Source organism: Rhinopithecus bieti, unplaced genomic scaffold, assembly GCF_001698545.2.
Source record: "Rhinopithecus bieti isolate Rb0 unplaced genomic scaffold, ASM169854v2 scaffold_3947, whole genome shotgun sequence".
Taxonomy (NCBI): domain Eukaryota; kingdom Metazoa; phylum Chordata; class Mammalia; order Primates; family Cercopithecidae; genus Rhinopithecus; species Rhinopithecus bieti.
Genome location: NW_016804220.1, coordinates 267,080 through 288,717, shown reverse-complemented (window position 1 = coordinate 288,717; position 21,638 = coordinate 267,080). Strand labels below are relative to the sequence as shown.

Genomic DNA, 21,638 nt, shown 5'->3' with positions numbered 1-21,638 from the left:
CCTGGCCTAATTTTTGTATTTTAAGTAGACACAGGGTTTCACTATGTTGGCCAGGATGGTCTCCATCTCTTGACCTTGTGGTCCGCCTGCCTTGGCCTCCCCAAGTGCTGAAATTACAGGCGCAAGCCACCACGCCTGACCAACTTTTTTTGCATTTTTAGTAGAGAAGGGGTTTCACCATGTTGGCCAGGCTGGTCTTGAACTCCTGACCTCAGGTGATCTGCCCGCCTCAGCCTCCCAAAATGCTGGGATTACATGCATGAGCCACCACGCCCGGCCTTATATATGTTTTTCTAAATGCACTTAGAAATCAATGGGTAGAGTTTGGCTACTTCAGGAAACCATTCCAGAACTCTACTCTGTCCATGGACCCAGGAAAACACAAGATGAGGACAAACAAGGAAAACTTAGATTTTCCCTGGAGAAAGAGGAAAGGCAGAAACAGACAGGACCACACAACCAGCCAGACAAGACCATGTGTAAGCAAAAGAACATACAGGCTACCCCTTTAAATCCAGCAATTTGGGAATCCAAAGTAGAAAATCACTTGAGGCCAGGAGCTTGAGAACAGCCTGGGCAACATAGCAAGACCCCCATCTCTACAAAAAATATTTTAAAGGCTGGGTATAGTGGTTCAAACCTATAATTCCAACATTTTGGGAGGCTGAGGTGGGAAAATTGATCATTTGAGCCCACAGGTTCAAGACCAGCCTGGGCAACATAGTGAGACCCTGTGTCTATAGAAAATTTTAAAAAAATAATTAGGCATGGCAGTCTACATCTGTAGTCCCAGCTACTTAGGAAGCTGAAGCAGGAGGATCCCTTGAGCCCAGAAGGTTGATGCTGCAGTGAGCTGTGTTCATGCCACTGCACTCCAGCCTGGGTGACAAAGCGAGACCCTGTCTCTCAAAAAAAAAAATTTTTTTTTTAATTAGCTGGGCATGGTGGCATGCACCTATAGTCCCCACTATTAAGGAGGCTAAGGTGGAAGGGCCACTTGACCCCAGGAGTTCCGCGCTGCAGTGAGCCATGACTGTACTCCAACATGGGCAACAGAATGAGACGCTGACTCTAAAAAAAATAATAATAGGCCGGGTGCAGTGGCTCACAGGTATAATCCCAGCACTTTGGGAGGCCCAGGCAGGCGGATCACTTGAGGTCAAGAGTTCAAGACCAGCATGGCCAACTTGGCGAAACCCATCTCTACTAAAAATACAAAAATTACCCAGGTGTGGTGGCGGGGACCTGTAATCCCAGCTACTCAGGAGGCTGAGGTGGGAGAATCGCATGAACCTGGGAGGCAGAAGTTGCAGTGAGCTGAGATTGCACCACTGCACTCCAGCCTGACTGACAGAGTGAGACTTCATCTTGAAAAAGTAAATAAATAAAAATTTAAAAAATAATAATAAAATTAAAAAATAAAAATGAAAATAATTGAATCACCCAGAGGTCACTCTAAAGCAATAGTTAGATGCTCTCAGGAGGACTTGCCCCCCAACACTGGTGCTGAAATACACCTGGAGCAGGGGCTCCTCTTACCTTATGCCGGGGGTCAGGTGTGGGGGGTGCTCTGCTATAAGTCTCTGCACCTGCTCCCTGGAGGGCTGGATGAGGGCTAAGCGCTCTGTGAGAGCAGCTTTGAAAGGCACTGCCCCGCCCATGGCTCGCCGTGTCCTAGGAGGGAGACCCAACAGTCAGGCCAGCCAGGTTCGATGTCCTCGAGGTTAACATGCCTTACTGCTCTGGGTCTGCACAACATTCACCAAAAGGAAGATGCTACGAAGAGCCCCACTGTACAACAGACAGGCTTTGCTGCAATGGGAGCAAGGCCTTGGAATAAATTTTCGAAGGACTGCTTGAATATAACATTAACAGGCCGGGCGCAGTGGCTCACGCCTGTAATCCCAGCACTTTGGGAGGCTGAGGCGGGCGGATCACCTGAGGGTGGAAGTTCAAGACTAGCCAGACCAACATGGAGAGACACCGTGTCTACTAAAAATACAAAAGTAGCCAGGCATGGTGGCGCATGCCTGTAATCCCAGCTACTCAGGAGGCAGAGGCAGGAGAATCGCTTGAACCCGGAGGTGGAGGTTGCGGTGAGCCGAGATCACGCCACTGCACTCCAGCCGGGGCAACAAGAGTGAAACTGTCTCAGAAAAAAAAGAAAAGAAAAAGAAAATAATATTAAGAGGCCAGTGTGCAGTGACTCATGCCTATAATTCCAAACACTTTGGGAAGCTGAGGTGGGCAGATCATCTGAAGCCAGGAGCTTGAGACCCGCCTGGCCAACATGGCAAAACCCCATCTCTACTAAAAAAATGCAAAAATTCAATGGGCCTGGGGATGCGCGTCTGTAATCCCAGCTACTTGGGAGGTTGAGGCAGGAAAATTGCTGGAACCCGGGAGGCAGAGGTTGCAGTGAACCGAGATTGTGTTACTGCACTCCAGCCTGGGCGACAGAATGAGACTCCGTCTCGAAAAAAAAAAAAAATGACATAGTGCATGACTGGGGGACTGGGACTGCAGAGGGAGGTGCCCAGCTGCAGGGCGGGAGGGCAGGAGGGAGGGAGTGGCTCTGCTCCAGGATCCACCAAGAGACTCTGAACCTTTATAGGGAACCACTAAGGCCACACTTTAAACCATGACACAAAGCCACTGGACACCTGGGTCCCGCCCCTCAGGCCACCTTCTTTGGTTAGTGGTGGTCATCATTCCCCTGATCAAGCTAAGAACATATCTTATCCATGTTTGTTTGCTATAAATATTTATATAAACGAATGAATATGTCAAATTAAACTCTAAGGGATGAAAGAAAAAGCCTAGTGCTCATGTTCCATAGCCAGGGTCTAGCACTTCATCCAAAACAGTCACTCTTTAGAAAGTCTTTATCATTTCATAAAGTGGATAAATGCTATCCCTACATTTCTGACACCACGTCCTCAACGCCACAGATTTTGGCTAGCTCGTCGATTCCTTCTTCTCTGATGACCGTGCTGTCAACATCAAAACATACAGCATCTGCTGAGTAGAACAGCTTCCTTAGCTCTGAGTGGGAGACCATTGTTGGAAGAATTTTCCTCCTACAAGAAAAAAAGATAAATACATTTAAAGACATCAAATACAATTATGAAAAGATCCCACCTTGCCTACTAAGCCGATCTAATTTGTGTCGAAGTCAGTGCAGGCCACATAAGAGTGTACTCACGGATTCATTTGTTTTTCCTTTTTGTTTACTTCCCACACTACACCAATTTCTTCTTTTTTTTTTTTTTTTTTTTGGTGGAGTCTTACTCTGTTGTCCAGGCTGGAGGGCAGTGGTACGATCTCGGCTTACTGTAACCTCCACCTCTCGGGTTCAAATGATTCTTGTGCCTCAGCCTCCTGAGTAGCTCAAATACCTGTGCCTCCTTGAAGCCTTCTTTTCTTTTAGTTATATATATATACACACACACACACACACACACATATATATATAAATTTTGACCTAATTGTAGCAAGGAAGCAAGCATTAAAGCAGAGGTGTGCATAAGGCTCTATGGGCACATAGGAAAAATGTTTTGCCTTATCTATGAAATAGGGCTTCAGACTGGGCACAGTGGCTCATCCCTGTAATCCCAGTACTTTGGGAGGCTAAGGCAGGAGGAGGATTGCTTGAGGCCAGGAGTTCAAGACCAGTGTGGGCAACATAGATCAAGTCTCTACTAAAAATAATAATACAAAAAATTAGCTGGGCGTGGTGGTACACGCCTGTAATCCCAGCTACTTGGGACACTGAGGCAGGAGAATCACTTGAACCCAGGAGGTGGAGCTGTAGTGAGCTGAGATCATGCCACTGCACTCCAGCCTGGGCAACAGAGCAAGACCCTGATTCTAACTAAAAGGAAAAAAAAGACGGCTTCAAGGAGGCACAGGTATTTGAGCTGAATCTGACAGGTAAGTGGCCCTCTGAGTGGGCTGTCAAAGGGCAGGGCATCAATTTGGCAAGTGCTGGGAGGAGAGGAAGGGAGGCAGAGACAAGGAGAGAGGCTTGTGATGGCAGAGGGAAGAGCATGAGCAAAGACAAGGAGGAGGAAGCAGATGACCTGCTGGAAGCTATCCCATGGCTTGGCCCAGGGGCCTGGCAGTGCATCAGGAGTTCAGACTAAGAGGTTGCTAGGGCCAGGCTAAGGAGTTTAGACTTTAACTTCCAGATACTGGGAAAGGCTTTAAGCCTCAGAAGAAAGGTCAGAGCTAAATATAACAGCTTAACATACATAACATTGCCAATGTAGAGGTGCTAGTTGAAGACGTGGTCTGATTAAAGTTCAGGGAGAGGCTGGGCGTAGTGGCTCATACTTGTAATCCCAGCACTCTGGGAGGCTGAGGCGGGAGGATCACATGAGGCCAGGAGTTCAAGACCAGCCTGGCCAACATGGCAAAACCCCAGCTGTACTAAAAAAAATAAAAATTAGCCGGGCAGGATGGTGTGCATCTGTAGTCCCAGCTACTCAGGAGGCTGAGGCAGGAGAATCTCTTAAACCTGGGAGGTGGAGACTGCAGTGAGCCAAGATCACACCACTGCACCAGGATGGGGCCACAGAGTAAGACCCTGTCTCAAGAAAATAAAAAATCATAAAAATAAAGTCCAGGGAGAATAGAAAGAGGGAGAAGAGAAGAGTTCTAAGGACAGAGCCTGCAGGACCACCACCTTTACGTCCTGACTTGAGTCTGGGAAAGAGAAGGGGAAAATGGTGAAGGTACAGGAAGAAACTCTGGGAAGCATACTGCTGTACAAGCTGCAGAGGACAGAGAGTCAAAACGAATTTTTATTTATTTATTTATTTTTTGAGACAAGTTCTCACTCTGTCACCCAGACTGGAGTGCAGTGGTACAATCATGGCTCACTGCAGCCTCCAACTCCAGGGCTCAAGCAATCCTCCTGCCTCAGCCTCCCAAGTAGCTGGGACTACAGGTGCACACCACTATGCCTGGCTAATTTAAAAATTTATTTTTGAAGAGATGAGGGTCTTGCTATGTTGCCCAGACTGGTCTTCAACTCCTGGACTCAAGCAATTCTCCCACCTAGGTCTCCCAAAGTGCTGGGATTACAGGCATGAACCCCCATGCCTGGCCTTTATTTTTTATAAAATCTTTGGACTAGACTTAGGGCGAAAGGGATCCTCAAGATTGCCTAGACCAGCCTCCCATCAGAGACTAATATGTCAAATACAAGGCTACACAGATGATGTAAGTAATCTATATTTAGAAAAGACTGTGGTTAAAAACAGACTCAAAGCAGCTGACCAACCCACTGCTCAAATGATTTCCAACCAATGCAGTTGGCAGAATAATGCCATTTAAAGTTGACCTGGGGAAAAAAGTCTTTTAAGTCAGGGGTCAGCAAACTATGGCTTGTAGGCCAAATCCACCCTGCCACCTGGTTTTGTATGGCTCACAAGAAAGAATGATTTTTACATTTTATTTTACTTTACTTTTTTTGAGACAGGATCTCATTCTGTCACCCAGGCTGGAGTGCAGTGGTGCCATAATAGCTCACTGCAGCCTCAAACTCCTGGGCTCAAGTGATCCTTCCATCTTGGCCTCTTGAGTAGCTGGGACTACAGGTGTGAGCTACCATGCCCAGCTGATTTTTACATTTTAAACAGTTGAAAAAAAAAATCAAAAGAAGAAGAATATTTTTTGACACGTAAAAACGAATGAAATTCAAATTTCAGGCTGGCTGCAGTGGCTCACGCCTGTAATCCTAGCAGTGTGGGAGGCTGAGGTGGGAGGATTACTTGAAGCCAGGAGTTCAACACCTATCTGGGCAACATACCAAGACTCCATCTCTACAAAAGTATTTTTATAATTAGCCAGGTGTAGTGGCATGCGCCTATAGACCTAGCTACTCAGGAGGGTGAGGCAGAAGGATTGCTTGAGCATAGGGGTTTGAGGCTGCAGTGAGCTACGACCATGAAATTGCACTCTAGCCTGGGTGACAGAGTGAGATGAGACCCTGTCTCAAAAGTAATAATAATAAGTAAAAATGAAATTCAAATTTCAGTGTCTATTAATAAATCCTTTTTTTCTTTTTTTTGAGAAGGAGTCTCGCTCTGTCACCCAGGCTGCAGTGCAGTGGCACAATCTTGACTCACTGCAACCTCTGCCTCCCAGGTTTAAGTGATTCTCCTGCCTCAGCCTCCCAAGTAGCTGGGATTATAGGCACATGCCACCACGCCCAGTTAATTTTTATATTTTTAGTAGAGATGGGGTTTCACCATGTTGGCCAGTCTGGTCTCGAACTCCTGACCTCAAATGATCCTCCTGCCTCAGCCTCCCAAAGAGCTGGGATTATAGGCGTGAGCCACTGTACCCTACCAGAGCCACTGCACCCAGCCATTAACATAATATCTTTATTACACACTTTATGTCCTCATGATCTGGCTCCCATGCCTATGTATTTTACCAATCTCATTCCCCACAAATACACATACACACACACATTTTTACACACACACATTATTCACACACACATGCACACACATACACACACACTTTTTTTTATTTTGAGTTAGGGCCTCACTCTGTCACCAAGGCTGGAGTGCAGTGGTACGATCTCAGCTCACTGCAACCTCTGCCTCCCTGGCTCAAGCAATTCTCCTACTTCAGCCTCCTGAGCATTAGGGACTACAGACAGGCACGATGCCTGGCTAATTTTTGGTATTTTTAGTAGAGATGGTGTTTTGCCATGTTGCCCAGGGTGGTCTCAAACTTTTGGGCTAAAATGATCCATGAGACTCGGCCTCCCAAAGTGCTGGGACTACAGGCGTGAGCAACCGCACCTGGTCAAACACACAATTTATGGCTCAAGGAATACTAAGGACTTTTTTTTTTTTTTTTTTTTTTGAGATGGAGTCTTGCTCTGTCACGCAGGCTGGAGTATAGTGCAGTGGCACAATCTCGGCTCACTGCAACCTCCCCCTCCCAGGTTCAAGCAATTATCCTCCCTCAGCATCCTGAGTAGTTGAGACTACTACAGGTGCGTGCCACCATATCCAGCTAATTTTTGTATTTTGAGTAGAGACAGGGTTTCACCATGTTGCCCAAGCTGGTCTTGAACTCCTGACCTCAGGCGATCCGCCTGTCTTGGCCTCCCAAAGTGCTGGGATTATAGGCATGAGCCACTGCACCCGGCCTATGTCATGTGTTTTGATTCCTCTACAACCTTTCAAATGTTGCTCCTCTGCCTGGAATCACCATATCCCCCATGTCATGAAGAAAGTCCTACTTCTTCATGGTGCAGAACAAGTGGCCTCCCCTATACCACATTATTTCCTCCCCATCAACCCAGAAAATCAGTCAATCACTCCAGTTGAATTATCTTCTATCACTGCACCCAGCACTCAATAGGTGTTAAATATTTCATGAATTAAATATTTTATGAATTAAATAGAGTGGAACCTAAGCAGTTATTAAAAACTGAACAAGGGGTCGGCTGCAGTGGCTCACACTTGTAAGCCCAGCACTTTGGGAGGCCGAGGCAGGAGGATCACTTGAGGTCAGGAGTTTGAGACCAGCCTGGCCAACATGGTGAAACCCCATCTCTACTAAAAATACAAAAATTAGCCAGCCATGGTGGCAGGCACCTGTAATCCAAGCTACTTGGGAAGCAGAGGCGGGAGAATCGCTTGAATACAGGAGAATCTCTTGAACCTGGGAGGTAGAGAGGTGGAGACTGCATTGAGCCGAGATCGCACCACTGCACCACTGCACTGCACTGCAGCCTGGGTGACAGACTGAGACTCCATTTCAAAAAAAAACTCAACAAGGGCCAGCATGGTGGCTGACACCTGTAATCCCAGGACTTTGGGAGGCCAAGACAGGTGGATTGCTTAAGGCTAGGAGTTTGAGACCAGCCTGGCCAACATGGTGAAACCCTGTCTCTATAAAAAAAAAAAAAGATAAAAAATAAAAAGAAACCAGTCATTTGGCTTTGGTCCAGCAGGAATCAAGCTAATTCATACTACATGACCAGGCAGGGTCGCTGTAAAGACCTTGAAGTCAGCAGGTCTGTTGGCAGAGAAGCAGCACTTACTGTAGCACAATTCCACTAAGAATGGAGAATGAACCATAGGTGAGTGAAGAGGAAGCCAGAAACAGACAAATGGTTTAAGAGGAGCTAAAATAAATGGGACAAGCTAAAGGACTTTTTAAGAAGGTACATGAGAAGGCCGGGCGCTGTGGCTCATGCCTATAATCCCAGCACTTTGGGAGGCTGAGCTGGGTGGATCACCTCAGGTCGAGAGTTCAAGACCAGCCTGACCAACAGGGAGAAACCCCGTCTCTACTGAAAATACAAAATTAGCCGGATGTGGTACCACATGCCTATCATCCCAGCTACTCAGGAGGCTGAGGCAAGAGAATCGCTTGAACCTGGGAGGCAGAGGTTGCGGTGAGCCGAGCTTGCGCTATCGCACTCCAGCCTGGGCAACAAGAGTGAAACTCCGTCTCCAAAAAAGAAGATGCATGAGGCAACACACCATAACTAAGAATGGGCAATGCTCTTGAGAACGACTGACAGGCACCAGAACCTCAAAGCCAGTCCCCAGGAACCCTGACACCCTGACACAAGACCCAAAGAGGAATGCATAATGCATGGGCGCCATCCTCAAGAGGCTTCCAGTCTTGTCGAAATGATCAGACAAATAATCACTGGTCATGTTTGAAAAACCAGTGACTTTGGCCAGGAGCGGTGGCTCACACCTGTAATCCCAGCACTTTGGGAGGCCAAGGCGGGTGAATCATGAGGTCAGAAGTTTGAGACCAGCCTGGCCAACATGGTGAAACTCCGTCTCTACTAAAAGTACAAAAATTAGTTGGGCACCTCTAATTCCAGCTACTTAGGAGGCCAAGGCAGGAGAATCGCTTGAACCCGGGAGGTGGAGGTTGCAGTGAGCTGAGATCCCACCACTGCACTCTAGCCTGGGCGACAAGAGCAAGACTCCATCTGCAAAAAAAAAAAGGCAAACCAGGTACTTGAACCTCTTTCCAACCAACGACACTTTAATGAGATTGGCTGGGCGCAGTGGCTCACACTTGTAATAATCCCAGCAGGATCATTTGAGCCCAGGAGTTTGAGATCAGTTCTTGAGAACATAGCAAGATTCCTTCTCTTAAAAAAAAAAAAAAAGAAAGAAAAATTGGTGGGGCATGGTGGTGCATGCCTGTGGTCCCAGATACTCAAGAGCCTGAGGCGGGAGGATGGTTTGAACCCAGGAGTTCAAGGGTGCAGTGAGCCGAGATCAGGCCACAGCACTCCAGCTGGGTGACAGAGTGAGACCGTGTCTCAAAAAAAAAGCGAGACCATCAGCCTTGAGTTTGAAAGGAAATGTACATTTCCTCCACTAAAAGTGAGAACTGATTTACACATCCCCAGCTGACCACTAGGCCTGATTTACAGCTCAGAATTGTTGACACCTGCCTCCTGGGTTGTAATGTGGGTCCCATGCCCAAGGAGAAAACAGGAAATATTTTTGGCTTTTTTTCAAGAGGCAAAGTCTCACTCTGTCATCCTCACACTGGAGTGCCCAATGGTATACATCCATAGCTCACTTTGCAAGCCATCGGGAGCCTCCTGGGCGTGAAGTTGATCTTCCCGCCGTCCAGCCTCCCGAGTAGGCAGGAGACTTTTTTTACGGGCACACACCACCACACCGCAGCGTATGTTGATGTATTATTAAAGTAGTATTTGTAGAGATGAGGTTTCTCACTATGTTACCGCAGGCTGTCCTGAATTCCTTGCCTCAACACGATCCTCCCATCCTGCTCCAAAGTGCGTGGGATTATAAGCATGAGCACAACGAGTGCTGGCAAAGATAGAGACGTTTAAGGACACACTTTACATTGAATGTTACTTGGAAGGCTGATTCTGTTTTGCGCACGACCCTCGCGTAGGAGAGCGGGCTGGGATTTTTGGGACGTTAACTCGTGCCCGCTGAAATGGTCAGGCCGAGGGAGATGGCGTTTCCGCTTTTGGGTTACGAAAGTGCAACTCGCCTCCGTGCGTGAGTTGAGCGAGCAGAGCTAAACTTGGGGCGCCACGCAGCTCCTTTTAGCTCTTCCGCATTCCTGCTGCTGGAAAATGCTGTACCTCCCTGTAGCACTTGGTGATTTCCTGCCTTTATTTTGGTTAATTTTTACTTTTTTTGAGAGGCGGGGTCTCACTCTGTTGCCCAGCGCTGGAGTGCAGTGATGTGATCTCGGCGTCACTGACAACCGTCCGCCTCGTCGCGGGTTCGAAGCGTTCTCGTGCGTCGTTCCCGATGTAGCTGGGAGGGAGTTACAGGCGCCTGCCACCGGAGCCTGGCTTAATTCTTTTGTAGTTTTAGTAGAGACAGTGTTTCACCATGTTGGCCAGCTGGTCTCAACTCCTGACCTCAAGTGATCCCAACCTGCCTCAGCCTCCCAAATGTGCTAGAATGGACAGGTGTGAGGCCGACCAGCGCCTGGCCAATGTCCTCCTCTTTTCATGTCTCCCACCGAGGAGTGGACTCGCATCCATGTGTATTTTAAATTCTGCGTGGCTATAGGGCAAAAAGATCTGCTGAGTAATGTCAGTTGCCTTCAAAGTAAATTGTGTACATTAGAATTCCACACACAGAAAAATCATGTCCGAGAATGGACTCTGTCTGGATTCTTCATATTTGGCTCTAACAGGGACGGAGAGGGCAGGGCCAGGGGTAGAAGACATCCCGTTGGGAAGGTCTATTCTCAGATTCTCAGACACAGCGGCTCCCAGGCCCCATCCGGACCACTGCCTTCTGCAGCTCAGAACAGAACTTCTGCCTGGCTGGCCCCAGCTAGTTCATCTGGGGCAAGCAAAGGACCAACTGATTTAAAAACAAAACAAAAAAGTCACTGCTGACAAGGCCTTCTTGCCCCTAGTTCCAAAGTACAAAAGCAACCTTTCCTGCAGGACCAGGCTTCAGAGGCCTGATTTTGGATAAAAGGAAAAAAGCTCCTCGCCCAAACAAACGCTTTCCCAACTTCTCAATCTCTGTATCTTTCAACAGGCTTCTAAGATCACCTTACTTCCTTCACCTTGTTAGGACTGATGTCTTACCTTCATCTGTGTAAGAAAAAATAAAAGCCGGTACAGAGGTTGTGAAGGTCACACACAATTGCGAGAACCAAGCTTATTTGCTTTGGTAGTAGGGGTAAATTTGTTCAGGTTCAGGGGCATTGAAAGAGTACACAGTATAGCTGGGCATAGTGGCACGTGCGTGTAATTCCAGCTACTGGGGAGGCTAAGGCAGGAGAATTGCTTGAACCTGGGAGGCAGAGGTTGCAGTGAGCCGAGATTGTGCCACACTGCACTCCAGCCTGGGCGACAGAGCGAGACTCCATCTCAAAAAAAAAAAGAGTACACAGTAGATTCTGAAAAGCTTCTGAATCAGAGGAGAGTCAAACAGGTTCCCTGTAACAAGGGCTGGGATCCCCAGCACATGCACTTACACTATATTTTATTTTATCTTTTGTTTAGAGAGGGAGTCTTGCTCTGTCACCCAGGCTGGAGTGCAGTGGTATGATTTCAGTTCACTGCACTCTCTGCCTCCCGGGTTCAAGTGATTCTCTTGCCTCAGCCTCCCGAATAGCTGGGATCAGAAGCGTGTGCCACCACACCCAGGTCATTTTTGTATTTTTGGTACAGACGGGGGTTTCACCATGTTGGGCAGGCTGGTCTCGAACTCCTGACCTCAGGTGATCTGCTCACCTCGGCCTCCTAAAGTGTGGGGATTACAGGTGTGAGCCACCATGCCCAGCCTTATGCTATATTTTACGATTAAAAAAAAAAAAAAAGCCAGCACAGCCATAAAAAAGAATGACATCATGTCTTTTGCTGCAACATGGATACAGCTGGAGGCCGTTATCCTAAGTGAATTAGCGCAGGAACAGAAAACCAAATACCACATGTTCTCACTTATAAGTGGGAGCTAAACTGGGTACATGTGGATACAAAGACGGGAAAAACACAGTAATGGCCAGGTGCAGTGGCTCACACCTGTAATCCCAGCACTTTGGGAGGCCGAGGCGGGCAACTCACTTGAGATCAGGAGTTCGAGACCAGCCTGGCCAACATGGTGAAACCCTGTCCCTACTAAATATACAAAAATTAGCCAGGCATGGTGGTGGGCACCTGTAATCCCAGCTACTCAGGAGGCTGAGGCAGAAGAATCACTTGACCCCGGGAGGTGGAGGTTGCAGTGAGCCAAGATCACACCATTGTGCTCCAGTCTGGGCGACAGAGCGAGACTGTGTAAAAACAAAAAAACAAACAAAAAAAGGATACTGAGGACTACAAGAAGGCAGGGGAAGAAGGGCATGGATTGAGAAACTACCTACTGGGTACTGTGCTCAAACCCTGGGTGAGGGGATCAATCATACCCCAAACCTCAGCATCATGTGATATACCCATGTAACAAACCTGCACATGTACTCCTTGAAGCTAAAATAAAAGTTGACCCGGCCGGGTGCGGTGGCTCAAGAGTGTAATCCCATTCCTTTGGGAGGCCGAGACGGGCGGATCACGAAGTCAGGAGATCGAGACCATCCTGTCTAACACCGTGAAACCCCGTCTCTACTAAAAAAAATACAAAAAACTAGCCGGGCGAGGTGGCGGGCGCCTGTAGTCCCAGCTACTCGGGAGGCTGAGGCAGGAGAATGGCGTAAACCCGGGTGGCGGAGCTTGCAGTGAGCTGAGATCCAGCTACTGCACTCCAGCCTGGGCGACAGAGCGAGACTCCATCTCAAAAAAAATAAAAAATAAAAATAAATAAATAAATAAAATAAAAGTTGAAATGATATATAATATAACCAGCTATTCCGGGAAGCTGAGATCTTCTGCATGCCACATAGTTGACATCAATTTTTAAAATTCAGGTCAGGAGTAATCCAGCACTTTGGGAGGCCGAGGCGGGTGGGTGGATGACCTGAGGTCGGGAGTTCAAGACCAGCCTGGCCAACATGGCGAAACCCTGTCTCTACTAACCATACAAAAATTAGCCAGGTGTGGTGGCCCGCACCTGTAATCCCAGGTACTCAGGAGGCTGAGACAGGAGAATCACTTGAACCCAGGAGGTGGAGGTTGCAGTAAGCCAAGATTGCGCCACTGTACTACTCCAGCCCAGGTGACAGAGCAAGACTCTGTCTCAAGAAAGAGTGAACTGCTAGCAAATAGACAAACATTTAACAGTTCAATGCATAAAAAACATTACAATGACAGCAAAAAAACAAAACCAAGAAAAGGCAAATCGGACTCACGTGTCTCCAGTGCTAGATTTCTAGTAGACCACACTCTTCTCTTCCTATTCCTTCCCTAGATAAAAATGCAGAACAAAGTTCTGACTACAGATTTCTTCAAGAAAGACCTGTGGATTCTGCAAAAGCAAGAGCCTAGAAAGAAAGAATGAGGAAATGAACATCGTAGTCCACACACAAAACAGGAAAGAGACTGGCTTCACTCTCTCCTGGTACGACTGGCACAAAAACGGGTCAGAGGCAAAATTTCCTAAGACTGCTTCCTCTGCGAAATGCTTTACTCCTACCCCCTTTAATCACTGTAGAGTCAACAAACTCTTTTCTATGGCTTCAATTCTGCAAGGTTCAGGTCTGACAGGAAATCACATATACCTGATTAGCAGGGTACAAAGGCAAGGGAGAGGGAAAGAGAATCTCTTGGGAGAACTAAATGCATAGACAAAGAATCAGACTTGGGCGGGTGCAGTGGCTGACGCCTGTAATCCCAGTACTTTGGGAGGCCAAGGCAGACGGGCCACTTGAGGTCAGGCGTTCGAGACCAGCCTGGCCAACATGGTAAAACCCCATCTCTACTAAAAATACAAAAATTAGCCTGCTGGTAACAGTGTGTGCCTGTAATCCCAGCTATTTGAAAGGCTGAGGCAGGAGAATCGCTTGAACCCAGCGGGTTCAGAGGCTGCAGTGAGCCAAGATCATACCATTTCACTCCAGCCTAAGAGACTCTGTCTCAAAAAAAAAAAAAAAAAATTAGCCAGGTATGGTGGCACATGCCTGTGGTCCCAGCTACTCGAGAGGCTGAGGCAGGAGAACTGCTTAATAAACCCCAGAAGCAGAGTTTGCAGAGAGCCAAGATCGTGCCTCTGCACTCTAGCCTGGGTGACAGAGCGAGACTCCATCTCAAAATAAATAAATAAATAAATAAACAAACAATAAATAAATATAATGAGGGGACAGAGACAACAGCCTTCCAAGATGAATCAGAGAAAGGATCTGCTGCCCAATTACAAGGGAGCAAAGACAACAGGGGTGTGTGTGTGTGTATATGTGTGTGTGTGTGTCTCTGAGACAGGGTCTTGCTCTATTGTCCAGGCTGGAATACAGCCAAGCAATCATAGCTTACTGCATCCTAGAACTCCTGGGCTTAAGCAATTACCCTGCCTCAGCCTCCTGAGTAGCAGGGACTACAGATGCACACCACCATGCCCAGCTAATTTTTCATTTTTTGTAGAAACAGGGTCTCGCTATGTTGCCCAGGCTGACCTTGAACCCATGGCCTCAAGGGATCCTCCCACATCGGCCTCCCAAAGTGTTGAGATGACAGCTGTGAGCCACCACACTGGGCCTGCAGTTTCTTATAAACATATACTTACCATAAGACCCAGCAAGGCCGGGCACGGTGACTCATGCCTGTAATCCCAGCACTTTGGGAGGCCAAGGTGGGCGGATCACCTGATGTCAAAAGTTTGAATCCAGCCTGACCAACATGGTGAAACCCTGTCTCTACTAAAAATACAAAATTAGCTGGGTCGCCATGCTGGTAATCCCAGCTACTAGGGAGACTGAGGCAGGAGAATTGCTTGAACCCTGAAGGCGGAGGTTGCAGTGAGCTGAGATCGCGCCACTGCACTCCAGCCTGGGTAACAAGAGCTAAATTCCGTCTCAAAATAAATAAATAAATAAATAATTATACTGATGGAAAGGAGCCAGACACAAGAGCACATAGTGTATGGTTTCAGTTATATGCAACACTAGAGGCTGGGCACGGTGGCTCATGCCTGTAATCCCAGCACTTTGGGAGGCCAAGGTGGGTGGATCACGAGGTCAGGAGTTTGAGACCAGCCTGGCCAATATGGTGAAACCCCGTCTTTACTAAAAATACAAAAAAATTATCCAGGCGTGCTGGCGGGCACCTGTAGTCCCAGCTACTCGGGAGGTTGAGGCAGGAGGATCTCTTGCACCCAGGAGCCAGAGGTTGCAGAGAGCTGAGATTGCACCATTGCACTCCAGCCTGGGTGACAGAGCGAGAATTGGTCTCAAAAAAAAAAAAAAAGAAAAAAAAAAAAGAAGAAACACTAGAAAATACAAATGCTATAATGACAAAGATCAGATCAGTAGGGCTAGGAGTTGGGACAAGGGGCTGACTGGAAAGAGGCCCTAGGAAACTTATGGGTGATGGAAATGTTATTGTGGTGATAATTACAAGCATGAATAAATTTGTCAAAATTCATCAAAACGTGCACTTAAAGAGTGCATTTTATTGCATTTAATTATATATCAATAAAACACTGGTTTTAAAAAAGTCTCTCATGGGAGGCTGGTCTAGGCAACCTTGAGGATCCCTTTAACCCTAGTCCAAGGATTTTCTAAAAAATAAAAAAGGCCGGGCGTGGTGGCTCACGCCTGTAATCCCAGCACCATTTGGGAGGCCAAGATGGGCTTTTCACAAGGTCAGGAGATTGGGACCATCCTGACTAACATGGTGAAACCCCGCCTCTACTAAAAATACAAAAAAAAAAATTAGTCGGGCGTGGTACCAGGCACCTGTAGTCCCAGCTACTCGGGAGGCTGAGGCAGGAGAATGGCGTGAACCCAGGAGGCAGAGCTTGCAGTGAGTCAAGATCTCACCACTGCACTCTAGCCTGGGCAAAAGAGCAAGACTCCGTCTCAAAAAAGAAAAAAGAAAAAAAGAAAAGGCTGGGCATGGGGACTCACACCTATAATCCCAGCACTTTGGGAGGCTGAGGAGGGAGGATCGCCTGAGCCCAGGAATTCCAGATCAGCCTGGGCAACATAGTGAAACGCCATCTCTACAAAAAATAAAGTAAATGAGCCAGGCATGGTGGTGCATACTTGTAGTCCCAGCTACTTGGGAGGCTGAGGCAGGAGGATCACTTGAGCTCAGGAGTTTGAGATTCCAATGAGCTATGATTGCACCCCGCTGCACTCTAGCCTGGGTGACCAAGTGAGACCCTGTCTCTTAAAAAAAAAAAAAAGAAAGAAAAGAAAAGAAGGAAGGAAAGGAAGGCATATATTAAATAATTTGAAAATTTTAAAAGTCCTGACTACTTTGTTTCACCAACATAAAAATGACAGAGCTATGGTCATGATATTGAAAACCTACCTGGCACTGTAATACAGAAATCTTGGATTTTATTATTTTCCTCCCTGATCCTCATTCCAATATCAGTCAATCAAATATTTAAAAAGTAATAATATGCAAATCATACATAAAGAAAATATAGTGGCCGGGTACAGTGGTCATGCTTGTAATCCCAGCTCTTTGGGAGGCGGAGGGTGGATCGCTTGAGGCCAGGAGTTTGAGACCAGCCTGGCTAACATGGTGAAACCCTGTCTCTACTAAAAATACAAAAATTAAAAAATTAGTTGGGCATAGTGGCGCACACCCATCTACTCGGGAGGCTGAGGCAGGAGAATCCTTTGAACCCTGTAGGCGGAGGTTGGAGTGAGCCGAGATCGCGCCACTGCACTCCAGCCTGGGCAACAGAATGAGACTCTGTCAAAAAAAAAAAAAAAAAATTAAAAAAGAAAAGAAAATATAGTAAATATATTTAATGAATGAAAGCATGATTTATTTAATTCCCAACTTGACGTTGTATCATTATAACAATGTATCCGGTAAGTACTTATTTTAAAATTCTAATTCTAATGGGAAAGAAGACAAACTCAGACACTTCAACTCTGAGTTTGGGGATTGCCCCAATCTTGCACTGAGGGTGCTCCTGTGTGCAAGGGATTGCATCATTCATTCATGCTGTTTGGCAACATGCGGCTGCTGTAAGATTAGGCAAGTGAAGTTACCCAAAACATAAATCAATGAAAAGCAAGTCTGAAGATTCTAGGAAATGATCTGCCTACACGATTAAGAAGAAATGTAGACTCAGAGAGGAAGCCTGGAAGAGGAAAAGGAAAGTCGGCAAAATCAGAAAGTTGGGTGCAGGGAAGGCACAAGCCAGGACTCACGCTATGTCCTGGGCCTCCGGGGCTCCTTTCGGCTGCAGGGGGCCAGCGCCGGCTCCAACGCTCAGGTGAGCAGTTCCCAGCGAGGTGAACTGTGCAGACTCAGGGCCTCCACTGAACGCTCTCTTGAAATCTGCTGATAAGCGGGGTGGCTTCTGATGAGTTCTGCAAGTGCTTCTGTAAACTGGAGACACCAGATCTCTGTTCTGCAAAGCCGGGCTGGAAGGACGCTTTGGCCCCGCCCCAGGGGAGGGGCTCCCCGAACCAGCCCTCTCCTCCTCCGGGGGCTCAGCGCCTGTAGTCCGAGAGGTGCACGGTGCGGAGTGAGCTTTTGCTTTTTCGCAAAGCCGCGCCCTGTGGCACCTCCGCTTTGCAGAGGAACAAAAAAGCTCCTGGAACTTCAGAAGCTGCTCCGCGCTGCCGCCACTACCACTTAGGATAAGGGTAGGTGAGGGAAGCAAGGGACCGCTGCACTGATTTTGCAATTAATAAAACCCCGTCGGGGGGCCTCTTTTGAAATCCACGTTTGGCATTATGCGATTGCAGCACTGTAGGTCCCAAAAGAACTTCAAAGACTACTTATATTCTTTTTTTTTTTTTGAAATGGAGTCTCTCTCGGTCGCCTGGGCTGGAATGCAGTGGCACGATCTCAGTTTACTGCAAGCTCCGCCTCCTGGGTTCACGGCATTCTCCTGCCTCAGCCTCCCAAGTAGCTGGGACTACAGGTGCCCGCCACCACACCCAGCTAATTTTTTGTATTTTTAGTAGAGACGGGGTTTCACCGTGTTAGCCAAGATGACCTCGTGATCCGCCCACCTCGGCCTCCCAAAGTGCTGGGATTACAGGCGTGAGCCACCACGCCCAGCCAAGACTACTTATATTCTCAATTAAAATGCAACCATGAGTAACAAAATGAGTCTTTGCACCTTGTTTTTATTTTATTTTAATTTTATTTATGTTTTTAAATAGAGATGGGGGGCTCCCATTCCTGGGCTCAAGCGATCCTCCCTCCTCGGCCTCCCAAACTCTTGGGATTACAGGTGTGAGCTACCGCGCCTGGCCTATTTCTTTTTAAAATTTTTCTGGCCAGGCTCGGTGGCTCAAGCCTGTAATCCCAGCACTTTTGCAGGCTGCGGCAAGCGGATCACCTGAGGTCAGGCGTTCGAGACCAGCCTGGCCAGCATGGCAAAACTCCATCTCGAGCAAAAATACAAAATTAGCGGGGCATGGTGGTGCATGCCTGTAGTCCCAGCTACTTGAGAGGCTGAGGCAGGAGAATTGCTTGAACCCCGAGGAAGGAGGTTGCAGTGAGCCACGATCGTGCCACTGCACTACAGCCTGAGCAACAGAGTAAGACTTGTTTAAAAATATATATATAAATTCCATGCGTCACTTGCCCAGCTCCTTGTATGTTAACTACAACAAATAATGGGTGTTTCCCCCAAACATTTACCACTAGAGTTAGCTGGCTAGAGCTGCGCATCGAGGTCCACTCTAAAACACAACCTGAAACCTCAAAGGCTGACAGTCTGCACTCCAGGCTCACTCTACGTTGCTTACCCACGCAGAGGATGCAATCCCTGGGGTGGGACACTTGGTCACAGCATCTCTGCCCTTAGCTACAGGACCCTCCTCACCAAAACACAATTTTTTTTTTTTTTTTCCTGAGGCTGAGTCTCACTCTGTTTCCCAGGCTGGAGTGCAGTGGTGTGATCTCAGCTCACTGCAACCTCTGCCTCCTGGGTTCAAGCGAGTCTCCTGCCTCAACCTCTCCAGTAGCTGGGATTACAAGTGCACACCACCATGCCCAGCTAATTTTTGTGTTTTTAGTAGAGACTGGGTTTCACCATGTTGGCCAGGCTGGTCTCAAACTCCTGACCTCAAATGATCTGCCCACCTCAGCCTCCCAAAGTGCTGGGATTACAGGCATGAGCCACCATGCCCAGCCTGCTGTAGTTTTTTAAAAAGCGGAATAGGCTGGGCACACTGGCTCACGCCTGTAATCCCAGCACTTTCGGAGGCCGAGGCGGGTGGATCACCTGAGGTCAGGAGTTCAAGACCAGCCTGGACAACAATTTGAAACCCTGTCTCTACTAAAAATATAAAAATTAGCCTGCCATGGTGGCGCCTGCCTGTAATCCCAGCTACTTGGGAGGCTGAGGTAGGTGAATCGCTTGAACCTGGGAGGCGGAGGTTGCAGTGAGGTGAGATCACACCACTGCACTCCAGCCTGGGCAACAGAGTGAGAATCCATCTCAAAAAAACACACAAAAAACAAAAGCATAATAAAACAAACAAAATGTTAAACACCAGATGTTTGTATCTAAGTGTAAGTGGTAACTGAGAATTTATTTTGAGGGGAAAAGAAACTCAAGTAAGTAAATGTGGAAGGCTAGAAGAGTTAACTTATGCTATTTGTATTTCATAAATGTTTAATATTAAATATTCCTTAAAATATTAAATATTCTTAAAAATTTCAGATAAAATATTTATATTTACTAAAATCTGGCTGGGTGTGGTGGTGCATGCTTACAGTCCCAGCTACTTGGGAGGCTGAGGCAGGAGGATCATTTGAGCTCAGGATTTCAAGGTTACAGTATGCCATGATCATGCCACTGTTCCCCACCTTGGGTAACAGAGCAAGCCCTTGTCTCTGAAAAATTAATTAATTAAAATCTGTCACCTCTTCATGGTCCTGGAATCAACCTCACACTCACACCTGTATTAATACTTGTGGGCATGAGATGGCTGTATTGTAGACATTGTTTTGCTAGAGCACATCACATTAAAAATATATATAGTTGCCTAGAAGACACTAATGAGTGGTCACATATAAGTGTAACAACCAGGAGGTAATCTTGCCAGACAAAGCAAAACTGTGAAACAGATTAAAATATGCTTCATCAGGCTGGGCACAGTGGCTCACGCCTGTAATACCAGCACTTTGGGAGGCCGAGACGGGAGGATCACCTGAGGTCACGAGTTCGAGACCAGCCTGGCCAATATGAAGAAACCCATCTCTACTAAAAATACAAAAAGTAGCCAGGCCTGGTGGCAGGCACCTGTAATCTCAGCTACTGGGGAGGCTGAGGCAGAAGAATCACTTGAACCCAGGAGGCAGAGGTTGCAGTGAACCGAGATTACACCACTGCACTCTAGCCTGGGTGACAAAGCCAGACTCTGTCTAAAAACACAAAAAGCAAAAAAAAAAAAAAAAAAAAGCTTCAATGCTCTTCTTACTGGAATAACAGCACAAGTGAACCAAATATAATACAGCATAATGAAAGCATAATTACTGGAATAATAGCACATGAGAACCAAATACAATACAGCATAATGAAGGTATAATAAAAATATTAGCAAATTATTTTGCAAAGTTTTAATCACAATTGGTTAGTCAAAAGTAATACAGGTCATACTACTGTTCCTAAAGGTTTTCTTTTTTTTTTCTTTTGAGACAGGGTCTCACTGTCACCCAGGCTGGAGTGCAGTGGCATGATCACAGCTCACTGAAGCTTCGAACTCCTGGGCTCAAGCAATCCTCCTGCCTCAGCCTTCTGAGCAGGTGGGACCACAGGTGTGTGCCACCACACCAGGCTGTTTTTTTTTATGTTTAGTAGAGACTGGGTCTCATTAGTCTCCAACTCCTGGGCTCAAGTCCAAGCGTGATCCACTTTACCCGGCTCTCAAAGATTTTCTATAGATCACATTTTTGTAAGCTAACAAGTTTTTTTTTTTTTTTTTTTGAGATGGAGTCTCGCTCTGTCACCCAGGCTGGAGTGCAGTAGCGTGATCTCAGCTCACTGCAACCTCTGCCTCCCGGGTTCAAGCGATTCTCCTGCCTCAGCCTCCCAAGTAGGTGGGATTACAAGCATGCACCACCATGCCTTTTTGTATTTTTAGTACAGATGGCATTTCACCATGTTAGACAGGCTGGTCTTGAACCCCTGGCCTCAGGTGATTCACTCGCCTTAGCCTCCCAAAGGGCTGGGATTATAGGAGTGAGTCACCGTGCCCAGCCACAAATTTTCTAATGGCTAATTATGTTAGAATCATGTACTCTTTTTAAAAGTCATTCAGTGCAAATAGCCTTCTAAAGTATAGTAAATTGAAACAAGCCCTCCAGAAACAATACGGTGTTATTCAGTAACACTGAACACAAGCAGTGGAGCGCAGTGGCTCACTCCTGTAATCCCAGCACTTTGGGAAGCCGAGGTGGGCGGATCACGAAGTCAGGAGATCGAGACCATCCTGGCTAACATGGTGAAATCCCGTCTTAAGAATATTAAAAAAAAGGCCGGGCGCGGTGGCTCAAGCCTGTAATCCCAGCACTTTGGGAGGCCGAGACGGGCGGATCACGAGGT

General features: G+C 47.1%; 1 protein-coding gene across 7 annotated transcripts in view; it reads right to left on the bottom strand.

The window, feature by feature from the left end:
• PSPH (phosphoserine phosphatase) overlaps positions 1-21,638 on the bottom strand; it is a 44,990-nt gene that overhangs the window by 7,715 nt on the left and 15,637 nt on the right. The window contains exons 2-5 of one of the 7 annotated variants that reach the window (XM_017867313.1): positions 17,278-17,569; positions 13,300-13,431; positions 2,922-3,080; positions 1,540-1,674 (exon numbers count right to left, since the gene is read on the bottom strand). In XM_017867313.1, coding sequence (XP_017722802.1) covers positions 1,540-1,674; positions 2,922-3,061 — 275 coding nt within the window. In that variant the 5' untranslated portion in view covers positions 3,062-3,080; positions 13,300-13,431; positions 17,278-17,569. Of the gene's footprint in view, positions 1-1,539; positions 1,675-2,921; positions 3,081-13,299; positions 13,432-17,277; positions 17,570-21,638 lie in introns of those variants that run through there. The other 6 variants (XM_017867312.1, XM_017867314.1, XM_017867310.1 and 3 more) reach the window with 6 other exon arrangements.